The sequence below is a fragment of the Pterocles gutturalis genome, unplaced genomic scaffold (assembly GCF_000699245.1).
Source record: "Pterocles gutturalis isolate BGI_N339 unplaced genomic scaffold, ASM69924v1 scaffold1003, whole genome shotgun sequence".
NCBI classification, from domain to species: domain Eukaryota; kingdom Metazoa; phylum Chordata; class Aves; order Pterocliformes; family Pteroclidae; genus Pterocles; species Pterocles gutturalis.
In genome coordinates this window covers 1,863-14,311 of record NW_010122644.1, presented here as the reverse complement: position 1 = coordinate 14,311, position 12,449 = coordinate 1,863, and the positions used below count along the sequence as shown (strand labels likewise).

At 51.5% G+C, this 12,449-nt stretch overlaps 1 protein-coding gene across 1 annotated transcript; it reads left to right on the top strand.

Moving 5' to 3' along the window:
- Positions 1-4,892: 4,892 nt before the first annotated feature.
- On the top strand, positions 4,893-11,856 carry LOC104464744 (coronin-1C; the record flags this gene model as incomplete). Its single annotated transcript, XM_010077562.1, has 8 exons — positions 4,893-5,022; positions 6,977-7,158; positions 7,729-7,848; positions 8,454-8,558; positions 9,534-9,679; positions 10,324-10,381; positions 10,468-10,713; positions 11,361-11,856. Coding segments are annotated over 8 exons (1,107 nt in total), but the record flags the coding sequence as incomplete, so codon positions are not given.
- Positions 11,857-12,449: the final 593 nt, after the last annotated feature.

The window sequence follows — 12,449 nt, the reverse complement described above, 5'->3', positions numbered from 1 at the left end:
TGTCACGGAGTAAACCCATCGTATATGTGTCTGTTCATCAGTTCTGAACTCTTCGTTAGCCAACGTGAAATGAGAAAAAAGCAATGTGGTAGAGGAAATCATGTGGCTTTCCGCAGAAGCTTTAAAAAAAAAAAAAACCACAAAACTGCCTGTTTTTAAAGACTGTGCCTTGGCCCTCAAGGGTTTAGGATCTTACCCTCTGCCACACAAGATCTCATCAGCGAGGTGCACGTTGAGGGACCAGGACTGATTCCCTGCAGCCCTGGCTCTGAACTGTCTGCGGCCGGTGTCTCGCACAAGGAAGGTTAACTTGACCCTTTCACAAGCTAGAAGCATTTTCATATAAATAGAAACTCAGATTTGCAGAAGGTGGGAATACCCTGTGAGCTGCACTGAGCATGGTGTTGGAGATCCTTAGACTGGGGGCTGAACTAAGGGACTGGGGGAGAAGAAATCTTTCCCTGGTACCGCTTGGGCTTTGCAGCTTGGACAGCTTTAGAGGTTTAACTGTTTGTAGCTGCATCGAGATTTTTCTGATGAAAAGGCACTTGGTGGGTGTGATCTGACAGCTTCGGGCTCATCAATGTTGCTGTCACATTCAGAAATTATTTGGAGGTAAAGAAGAAGATGGTGGGGTGCAACGCTTGGGACGGCTCGCCCGTACAAGACCACCTTTGTGCAGGTACTGGTGGGTACAAGCACATCGCTGAGCCCAGCAGAGGAAGCAGCAGAATGGACCCTCCGGAACAGCGCCTGCTTTCTTCCCCAGGGGTGCGTAGGCTGGTGGGGCAGCGAGCGCTCTTCCTTTGGCCCACGCCGGGTGTTCCTCGAGGCACGCGTTGGCCTCTGGCCCCTCCTGCCCTTGCCAGTTGGAGCACAAAGCTAACGGATTCCTTCTGGGCTGGCAAACGCAGCTCGCCTGAAGTGGTTCGAGATAGAATGAAATATTTGTAGTCTGCAAGGGGTTGAGCGTTTCCTCTTCACGCCTTGTTCTCAGTTCTCCAGGACGTGGCTCGTTTCATCTGTGATCAGACGAGCGATGCGATGTAGGTGACGGCAGCAGCCTCTCTGCCCCGTTTGCTGGTTTCTTGCCGAATTTCTCCCTTTTTTATTTGCAGAAGCGCAGGATGGAGTCCCCATCTCTGCTCGGAATTGCTCTCAGAAAGGTTTAAAACACTGGGCATGCAGCCTCTTCTGGTGTTCTCTTTGAAGAAGGGTTTTCTTGTGCCAACAAATAAGAAATTACTTAAATATTCATGCTTGATGTTCTGCTGAATGGCTGCAATGTACTGCAGGTTTTTTTTAATTCAGCTGGAAAATGTGATTATGTAAGGGCTTGTAGAGGGGATCCGATGGCTTTGCTCAGATACGGGAAATTTGCTTCAGCAGAAGGTGAATGCTCATGAGTTTGCGTGGAACGGCCAGAGCAGAGTTTGTCTGATTGAGCAAATTGTTTAAGAATTAAACCAGAGCCCTTGCAGTGAGCTGGGACACCGACCTGATGGCAGACGTGGTACCAGGACAGGATGAGCTGTGGTGAGGGTCTTGCAGCTCCAGCAAACGGATGCAGAAAGTGCCTCTTCCTGCAGCAACACGAGAGCTCGACCCCCTTCGTTCCCACGTGTGATGTGGCTGCAGGAATTTATGTTATTTCTAGAAATTGGCTTAATCTTCCCTGCAGGTTGGTGCAGAGCCAGAAGAAGAGACAGGTTTTGGTTCCTTTAAAGGGTAGGAAAAAAGTTCTGAAAAAGTTTGCTTTATTTTCCTTCTCACGTGCTGTTTGTGCAAAACCTTTCCCCCTCCTGCTCTTCCTCTGAGACCCAAACCTCTCCACACCGCCGCGGCGTGGCTTCACTTCCTCCATCGCAAACAAACCAGCTGTGGAAAATTTAAAAAAAAAAAAAAAAGAAAACCCAAAATGCTACAAATCAAACAAAAAAAAAAACCCCAACCCAAACCCCCCCAAGGGGGAGAGCTGGCAGACTCTTACCGATGTCCCATTCGTCGTGCGATATTTTACGGTTTCCTTTGCGTTCTCATCCCCAGTCCTCACCCTCCGCAGCCCGGCTCCTGCATCCCAAGCGAAAGTTCCTTAATTTGCCCCGTGAATGTAATTTCATCCCACGCTGAGGCCAGGCACCCCACCCTGCGCGGGAGCGAGTGGGCCAGGTCGCCGGGGAGCGTTCCCTGACCGTTTACACCCCTGGCTTTTTTTGGCTTTTTTTTTTTTTTTTTGCAATACCAAGCAGGATTATTAGGTCAATAGTTTCTGTAATCTGCAGGGGATTACACTGGTCTGCAGCTGCTGTAAACTACAGGGGCTTTCCCTTAAAAAAAAAAAAAATAAAAATCTGTCTGTATTCCAGAGTCTTTTAAAAAATCCTTTTCATTGGGATTTTGCCTCTAAAGCTGCCCTTTCCTCTCCCACCCCCTGCACTCCCTGGCTCACGCGTAAACTCGGTCGTGGAGTTTTCTGGCACGTGGGTGATTTTGCTGTGAAGCTGTGCTTGCACAGGAGGATCCCTGCACCGTTCTTGGCTCAGGCAGCAAAAAATAAAACTGGGGATCTCGGGGACCCCGTCCCGGCTGCCCCTCGGTGGGGTGGAGGCTTGGCTGGAGCTGCTCTGACCCCGCTGCTGTCCCTGTGTCCCTTGTCCGCAGGTTGGGTCACGCTTGGCTGAGAAGCTCATCCTCCTCCTGGGTCTTTTAATTAATAAATTCAATTTTTGAAGTTTCCCCGATACATAGGGCAAGGCTGAGAGAGTTGGGGCAGGATGCTTTACGACAATATTTCTCTCAAAAGAAAAGAAACATCTGTGTTCATCAAGGTTTGTTATTTTTGAGGGCTCCTCAAGCCCCTGGAACAACCAGAGGTCTGGCTCCCTGCGTCGTAACGTCAACTTGCATAGGTCAGTCGTGGCTGTCATGGGCTTTTCATCTAGTGGAGAAGCGGGTTTGGTGTTTTTTCTGTTTCTCATCCCCATGTCAGCTGCGCCCCAGCATCCTTCCACCCAGGGGAGCTGCAGGACCCGAGCTTCTCATGTCGAGCATCCTGGTGCATCCCCTATCCTGCTGCAGAGCCCCCGGCTCTCCCAGTTCTCTGCCTGATTTCCAGCTGTCTTACTGGTTTGGGTGATAATCGGTTTTCTGCAGCGTTGGTTGCATCAGTGCTTAGGGTGGTGAGGGGGTTGGAGGTGGCTCATCGGAGCGGCGGTAGGTGCGGGTACCAGTTTGGGCAGGCTGATGTTAAAATCAGCAAACGTGTTTGGAACTCTTGCTGCTGCCGTGTTGTTAGTCCCTGACTGGCAAGAAGCAAGCTGCTTCCATAAAAATTGACGGCTTTGTAGCCCAGTTTTATTGTTTAATGGGCAGGTGAAATGATTTAATGTTGTTTAATTTATTAAAAGTATTATCCCCTGAGAGCACGCTGCGGCCGCAGCCCCCAGCAGCGCTGGGGTGGGACTGGAAGGGAGTGGGACCGCATCCTGCTTTTCCAGGCTGAACAGCTCAGCTTTGCAACCCCATTTTTAAAAGGTGATTGCTGGCAAAAGCCTCACTTTGTGCCATCCCGTTGCTAGTGCTGTTCCATCAGGCAGGAGGAGAAGGAAGGATTTTTAAACCCTTGCAGAGAAATTCCTTGCAGGTCATTCCTCCTGGGATGCTGAGGGTGCCAGGAGGGACCTGAGAGCCGCGTGGGTGAAAAGTGAAATCATTTTGGGGTTATTTAGAGGTGAGCTGGTACGCACAGAGAATTTGTGCATCTCCGTGGTTTTTTTTTTTTTCAAGCAGCAGCCATCCCTGCAAGGGAGGAACTGGGATTAGCGCAAAAATCCATGTTGCCCTTGCACTTGTCTGCCTGGCTTCCGAAATCGCTCTGCTCACATCTGCTGGCTCTGACAGCTCGCCTGGGCTGGGTGGGCAGGGTCTGGCAAGCCCTTTTCTCTCCCTCCAGAAAAAGCAAACAATAGAAGGCGAAGCAAATGCGCTCTGATGCTGCCACCTACCTCTGGGTGCCTATAACTGCTCGCTGACGGGCTTTCTGTTTCATTTTTTAAAATGCTCTGTGTAGGGCAAGTTCAGTTCAAAGCTGACTGTCCAAAGCTGAATTGCAGGAATAGTTTTGGTGGGGCTGAGCCTGCCCTGGGGCGTGGGGCCGTGGGGTTTGTCTCTCCCGTCCCTGGTCCCTGCCAGCTGCAGAAGCCGCCGCCTTCGGCGCACGAACCTGCTCCGGGTCCGCAGCTGGAATTCCAGCGCTCTGCCATCCTCGCGGCTCTGCTCCTCCTCCTGGGGGCACTTTCCTGAAGATGTTTGCCACAGAAGAGTTGTGAAACCAAGCAGGCAAGAAGCTAACAGGCAGTTTGCTGCGTTTGAAGGCAGCTTCTACAACGCTGACAACCTTTGCCGGGACCAAGCGGCTCTTCCCCAGTTAAGTGGCATCTGAAAGGAGGCTCTAAACAATGTGAAAACTAATTGCCAGGATTTCTAAAGAAATAAAAAGCAGGCACCAGTATAGCTGCAGTATCATCCCTCCGAAGGACAAGCATAATTTGCGAAGACGGCAGCTCACCCAGATGGAATTTGAGCTGTAAGGCAAATTTTTGTGAATCCTTCTCAGGCAGCATCTGACACGAGTAGATCTCGGGACGCAGCGATAACGGGGCGTTTGGTAGCCGGTGGTTATGTGCTGGCCGCATGAGCTGGGAAGGATGTTCTGCACGGATCAGATGAAGGTTTATTAGTGGCTGGGAACGATTCCCTCCCCGATTCTCTCTAGTCCTGTTTATATAGAGAAGTGATAACCTGGACTTCTGCCGCGGTGCAGGGAGCAGATGAGTACCACGCTCTTTGGAGGGGATGGCCCTTGGCTAACCACCTTTCCTTTCCCTCTGCAGGTGTGGCAGATTCCCGAGAACGGGCTCACGCTGTCCCTGACAGAGCCGGTGGTGGTGTTAGAAGGTCATTCCAAGAGAGTCGGCATCGTGGCTTGGCATCCGACGGCACGCAACGTGCTGCTCAGCGCAGGTACGGAGCGTCGGGGCTGCGGGCTCCCTGGGCATCTCTCCCTCGTGTTTTGCTCACACACCAGGGATTCTGGAGAAGAGCTTGTGGACTCCTTTTCCTTCTTTCTGCTTCTTCTCCTGGTGAATCACAGGATTGATGGCAGTGCCCAGGAGCACTGGGACGTGTTGCTCCCAGCCCCCTCCTTATCTTGGCCATTTATTGTCTGCAGTTTACAGGGACAAGAACGGGTAGATTGTCTGGAGGCACGAATGACAGTATTAAAATTGTTCCAGACTTTATTTGGTCTGCTGTTTCCATCTGCTCATAATATTTACACTTTATTGTCTGCAGTTTACAGGGACAAGAACCGAGAGATTGTCTGGAGGCACGAATGACAGTATTAAAATTGTTCCAGACTTTATTTGATCTGCTGTTTCCATCCACTGACTATTTACACCTGCACTCCCCTCATCCCAGTTCTCATACACTTTTATAAAAGCCACAACTGTTTCTCCTTTTCCCTGATCCCTGCGAGGTATCCCAGGGTCCGGCTGTTCCTTCCACAAGCTTTCGTTTTCAGCATTTTCCAAATTGTCTCCTTGGTACGGTCTATCAGTGAGGTTCTTTGGAACTGTGCAGAACGGTCACATCCTTATGGAAATAAAGTGGATCCGTCAGCATCCCTCAGCACGGTCTGAGGCTTTCAGAGCATGACCTTTGGGGGAGCCCAGAGAAAGCGGCCAGTCCTCCCAGCTGGGCTGTCAGAGGAGTTTCTGTTGATAGAAATGTCCTCTCAGGTCCCAGTTGGGTTTTGATCTGGTTTCCCCAAAAATGCTGGCGTTGCAGACCTTGTGGCAGTGTATGTCAGGTGTGAGCGCAGGCAGGAGAAGGTGATGTTTCTGAGGCACCTTCCTGGGACTCCTGTCCTCCCGGGTAGCGGGATGCGTGTGCCGGCAGCCCGGCCAGGAGCACTCCTGGGAAACACCGAGGAGAAGGGATGCTGTCAGGTCACTGCAGCCTCCGGGGTTCCTCCTGGTGACAACAAACTGATTCGGGATGTCTTTCATGGCCTTTGGGAGTTCAGAGTGATCGTTATCTTTTGCCTCGTTATGTGTTTTCACCCCTCAGAGCTTTAGGAGGAATTGCTGAGTCCGGCATTGTGCTGTCCTCCCCTTAGCTGCTCCTCCAGTCCTCTTCTTTATTTTGTCATCTTATCCTAGGCTGTGTTCTTTGTCTTCCTGCTGCCTGGTCCTCGAATAAAGCCACCCTCCTGATGGCTGTAGTCCCTGTGAAACTGCTGAGCTCAGCCTTGCTGCCTGCCATTCTTTCTCCTTCGTTCTGCCATTTCTCTGGCTGTCACTTGCCTATTTTCCGCCCGTGCCACTTTCACTCTTTCTGCCGCAAATCCCTCTGACCTGAGGAGGCAGCGACCAGCCGCCAGCCAGCGTTCTCACATGTAGAGCTGTAAGAACATCGCCTCTTTGCCCTCAGCACCTCTTGCTCCGTAGTCCTGCAGCTGAGCCCAGACCCCAGAGCTCCCGCACAGAGCTCCCGCGGCAGCAGTGCCCAGGACACGCTCACAGCCCCTGCAGCTGCACCACCACCTCCCGCTTTTCCCTTCGGCTTTCCTGCTTGCCCCGTGCACACACAGGCAGAGCCTTAGCTGGGGTGGTGGCCAGCAGTGGGACCTGTCCCCAGATACTCTCCCATAACCTGCCTTTGTCTGGGACAGCTGCAGCACCTCTGAGAAGGCGCTCGATGCTTCCAGGGAGGAGTTTTGTGCCTTCTCTACCTGCTCCGTCCCTGCTCGGAGCCTGTATCTGAGCGAGGACGTGCTGCCTGGTGCACAGAGCGTGTCCAAGAGACAGCCTCTGAGGCTTTGGAGCTGCAGCAGGGGTTATTCCTCGTTCCCTGCTGATGGCTTTTTTTCTGCGTACACCAGTGTTGTGACTTTAGCTGTTATTTTTTATTTTAGGTTGTGATAACGCCATCATTATCTGGAACGTGGGAACAGGTGAAGCCCTCATAAACTTGGATGACATGCACGTGGATATGATTTACAATGTGAGCTGGAATCGCAACGGCAGCCTGATCTGTACAGCTTCCAAAGACAAAAAAGTTCGAGTTATTGACCCCAGGAAACAAGAAATTGTTGCTGTAAGTTTGGGTGATCATTAAAGCAGCAACTGGATTTCACTCCAACTCAGAGTTAGCAAGAGCGTATAGGCAAATAGATACACACCGTGTTTCGCTGTGTCTTTCAAAGTGAGGAAAAAATTACAGAAGGCATGGCAGTGGTTGAAGGATTTGTCTGGGTTTATTGGGATTAGTGTTTGAACTGGGATTTTGGGGCTCAGTTTTAAAACCTGCAGGAGTGTAATTCCACGTCTAATCCTTTTGTATAATTACAGTTCCAAAGTTGTGTATGCAAAGCGGAGATTTAGCAGCCTGCCTATGTGTCGTGGCTTGCAAAGAAGTCTTCCTTCAACCTTGCGAGAGTCTGATAGGCAAAGCCTAAACGAGCCAGAAACGAGCACTTCTTTTGTAGTTTAGTAACCGGCTTCTTCCCGCAAGCATCAAGGCAAAGATAGTGGGATGTAGTTCCATGTAGCATCCTGCGTGGAGCAGCAGTGTCCTGCCAGTGGTTCTGCGGAGCCAGAGGAGCAGCCACCAGCAGGTGGGCTCTTCTCTTCATGGCTGGAGGCTGACTTTCTGCATCTCTTTCAGGAGAAAGAGAAGACCCACGAGGGAGCCCGGCCCATGCGAGCCATTTTCCTCGCCGATGGGAACATCTTCACAACCGGCTTCAGCCGCATGAGCGAACGGCAGCTTGCCCTTTGGAATCCGGTAGGTTCCCGTCCTGTTACTACTTTTGCTGTTGTAACGTCCGTTGAGTTCCCAGCCCAGACCTGCAGTCCCCCACGAAATCCGTAGTTCATAGACTTGGGTGTGTTCCCTCTTCCTTCCCCTGCCCGCTCCTGCTCAGGCTGCCCGTGCAGAAGGTGTTGCTGTTATTAGGCTGGGTGTTCGCTCAGGAGAGGCAAAGAGTTCTGTTGTCTCGATGGAGCTGGGAGCTGAGCGGCTGGGGAGATGGACACAGAGTGGCTGGGAAGGTGGCTTCATTCTGTACGTTATGTGTGCAGAGCGAGACAGCAGCAATGCCACCACTCTGGCACAAGACACTCGCTAACGTGACTGTGTCGCATCTTTCCCTTGACTTCGTGGCTTTTCTTGGCTCCTGCTTTTATTGCGTTTTGTGATTAAAGCGTCCTTGGGGAACGAATGGGCTTGTGAGCGTTTACGGTGTTTGTTCGTGACACAGCCAGCCTTCAGGGTGGTGAAGACACGGCTGCCTGTTCACTAGCCACAAAGAACTGTTAATAATTTTGATCCTGTGTTAATGGGAGCTTTTCCGTTCCTCGTTAACATCGCTGGCATTTTTTTATTTCCAGAAAAACATGGAGGAGCCAATAGCCCTTCATGAGATGGACACCAGCAACGGGGTCCTGCTGCCGTTCTACGATCCGGATACCAACATTATTTACTTGTGTGGCAAGGTAAGGAGGAGCTTTTGGAATGACTGGGAATTACAGGAGACTCCTGTGGATGAATGGTGCCTGTGAAATGTTCCCCAAGTTTCCTCTTGATTGGGAAAGGTGGAACCAAAAACTTAGCACTGCAGCAATGGCCGGGGTTGCTCTGAAATGATCCTCACTCTGCAGAGAGCCTGGGAAGTCTGCCCTGGGAAGGTCTGGTGTGTAATTGGATGTTTCTTGGAGATTAATTTACTCAGGTAAAGCTGCTCTGAATGCAACAAGTCAGGTACTGTCATCAAAATATGGCTCATTGGTGTTGACCTGAGTGGTTGTTCGTTAGTGTGGGAGGAAGGCACATTTCAGATGTTATCCTCCTTGTACGTGAAGATGATGGAGCGTGTAGCAACACTGACTGTAATTTTATGGGGTTAAATAATAGAAAACTGGAACCACATGCTACTTTCGAAAAGCAATTTGTAGGCATTAAGTGCTCTGAAGTGCCCACTTGTGATGCCGCAGCTTTGGACTTCCTGCAAATAGGAGCCAAAGACAAGACGAACAAGTAATTACAAAGGAGGATCCACACGAGTGCATTCAAGAATCCCATCTTTGGAAACAGCTAATGAGAAGTACTTGCTTTGTGCCTCCTTCCTCCTCTGCTGTTTCAGAGACACTAGGGCAGTAGAATCACAGAAGGGTTTGGGCTGGAAGGGAGCTTAGAGATCATCCAGTGCCACCCCCTGCCATGGGCAGGGACCCCTCCCACCAGCCCAGGTTGCCCAAAGCCTCATCCAGCCCGGCCTTGAACCCCTCCAGGGATGGGGCATCCACAGCTCTCTGGGTAAAACAGCTGTATCCATGCTGTGTGACGGCGTTCCTGGACGGAGGGGCTGTTGGGTGGGATGGACGGCTGCCGAGCCTGGCAGGGAGCAGGTGTGCAGACACGGGGATTGCTGCCTCCAGCCTCCGGAGTGATCCTCCTCCCGTTTCCCGCAGGGTGACAGCAGCATTCGCTACTTTGAGATCACGGACGAATCCCCCTACGTTCACTACCTCAACACCTTCAGCAGCAAGGAGCCGCAGCGGGGCATGGGGTTCATGCCAAAGAGGGGCCTCGACGTGAACAAGTGTGAGATTGCCAGGTGAGGAGGGGGGCCATCAGGGCGGGTAGTGGTGTCTCAGCACGCCGTCATGAGTTCAGCCGCCCAGAAATGGAAAGTTCTGGGTGTAGGACCCCACTGTTGGAAAGACCTCTCTGCCACACGATAGCTTCTGCAGCGTTTGTTGGGACCTGTGACATGAAGCAATGCTTGTGCTGGGCATGACAAGATATAACCTCAAATGGTGCTGGGTCTGCAGCTGGGTGTGTTACAAACGAATGAGGGATGTCACAGAATCACAGACTGGTTTGGGTTGGAAGGGACCTTAAAGCTCATCCAGTGCCACCCGCCATGGGCGGGGACCCCTCCGCCATGGGCAGGGACACCTCCCACCCGCCCAGGTTGCCCAAACCCTCATCCAGCCTGGCCTTGAACCCCTCCAGGGATGGGGCATCCACAGCTGCTCTGGGATATTTAGCAGAATGCATCATCTGCAGAAAACTTAGCATCAGGTGGGCTCCAGCCTACACTGTCAATGTATTTCATAAACTTTTCGTGCCCAAGTCTGGTATCGGTCTCCAGGTTGTACAGAGCAAGCGGGTGGGAAGCTGGTTTCAGGAATTTAAAGAGTCATTTACAGCAGATGTCCTCACGTCCGAGTCACACCTTTTCTTTTTCTTCGAAAGGTTCTTCAAGCTTCACGAGAGGAAATGTGAGCCCATCATCATGACGGTTCCTCGCAAGGTGAGCGCTGCCTCCTGGCTGGGTGGTTGGAAGCCAGCTCCTGCCTCCCAGCCCCAAACCACTGATTCATTTCTTCTGCCTTGCAGTCCGACCTCTTCCAGGACGACCTGTACCCCGACACGGCTGGCCCAGAAGCAGCGCTGGAGGCAGAGGAGTGGTTCGAGGGGAAGAACGCTGACCCCCTGCTCATCTCCTTGAAGCACGGGTACATTCCGGGCAAGAACAGGGACCTCAAGGTGGTCAAGAAGAACATACTGGACAACAAGCCTGCCGCCAACAAGAAGAGTGATCTCATAAATGCTCCAAAGAAAGCAGCCGATGCCTCCAACACCGTGAGTAACGTTCACACGCTATTGGGGACGGTGGCCTGAGACGTGGTGACCAGGGCACCGCATCTTCAGCAGCAGGGACGGCAAAGCTCAGGCGTGTCTGATTTGGGTGCCAGTGGGTGACCTGGAGTTGGGGTGTTCCAGGCGAGATTTCTGGGAATTGTGACGCACAGGAAAGCTTGGCTTGTGGGTCCAGCTGCCCGCCTGCCTGGGACAGCTTCTGGGCGCCTCTTTTTTGTGTAAAACCCAGCCCAGGCAGGGGTTTTATGGAAAAATGAACCTCGGACTGTGCAGGTTCAGAAGGAGGTCATACGAGTTCATTATCGGGAGCTGTGAGTAGTGCAAGATGTGGAGGTGACAGCTGTCAGTCAATCAGGTCCTAAAATGCTGGTGAAGAGCAGATATTGCCCCAGTACGTCCCTGACGCTTGCACTGGTGCCTCTGGGAATGCTGGTCCATGCCCTGAGCATCGCAGACGCCGCAGTGCCTGTGCCAGGGGCTGGGTTACGCACTCACCCTGCTTCCCTGCGCACCCCGGGTGCGCTTACGGCTCGCCAGCATCCCGTCCGGAGGAGCCCCTCGCTTCGAACCCCCCATCCGCCGAGCGCGTCCCCCCAGCTCCCCTAACCCATCCCCGCCTTGTCTTCCAGCAAAACGAAGCCAAATTGGATGAGATTTTGAAAGAGCTGAAATCCATAAAAGACACGATCACCAACCAGGACGAGCGCATTTCCAAGCTGGAGCAGCAGATGGCAAAGATCGCGGACTGAGCGGGGCGAGCGGGCGTGGCCCCCGCCGCCAGCCCAGGCACATTCCACTCCCCCAGTTCGGCAAGCAGCAGCGTGCAGCATTCCAGTACGAGCTTTCCTGTTCTCCTAAATTCACGTCAACGAGAGCCGATGATTAAAAGCCAAGCTTTTTAGTGAAAAGATTTTTTTTTTCCTGATGTTTTAATGAATTATGTGACTGTGTCAAACAAGTCAAAAAGAATAAGTGCTACTTTTACAGTTTTTTTTTTTTCCAGATGTTATGAATTCTTGAAAAACAAATCCATTCTGACTTTCGATGTTGTGCCCAAATATCTTTTTCTAGATTTAGGGACCAATGCCACCTTGTTCTTAACCATTTTTTTTAAATTGCCAAAAACAAACAAACAAACAAAAAAGTTACTTTTTATTTTTCTTATTTGCCACTTTGCAGTATTTGTGTTTTGAATTTAAAGGGACAGCACTGCGTGGGTGTGTGCGTGGTGGGTGTTTATACTGTTCAGAGAACAAACTTGAAGCTATTTTGTATAAATCTTCCTTTCCCAACAATCAGGTCGGTTTCCTTTGCTGTGTGGCCGGGGCTGCTGCGGAGACCCCTCGGAGATCGGACGAGCCGCCTTTCCTGCCTCCCTAACGTCTCCCCATCACCACTGTCTGACAGTTTTAAGAAAAAAAAAAACCAGTTCTGAGTGAGGTGATTCATCCCCCAAAATGCCTCTTCTCCTTTTTACACCCTGAAGAACTTTCAGACTCCCATCACGTTGCCCTTTTAAAACAATCCCAGGTTTGGATTCCTCTTGCCGGGTCCCAAAGGACATGTTTTACTCCCCCTTTTTTTTTAATTATTATTATTTGGAGGCAGAAGTTGCTCTCATGCAGATGTTTTACCGTTTCTCCACGCAGAGCAGAGTTCCAGGCGTGCCAGGGGGACGCGAGCTGCGGGATGTTCCCGGTCGGCAGGGTCTCGGCGGT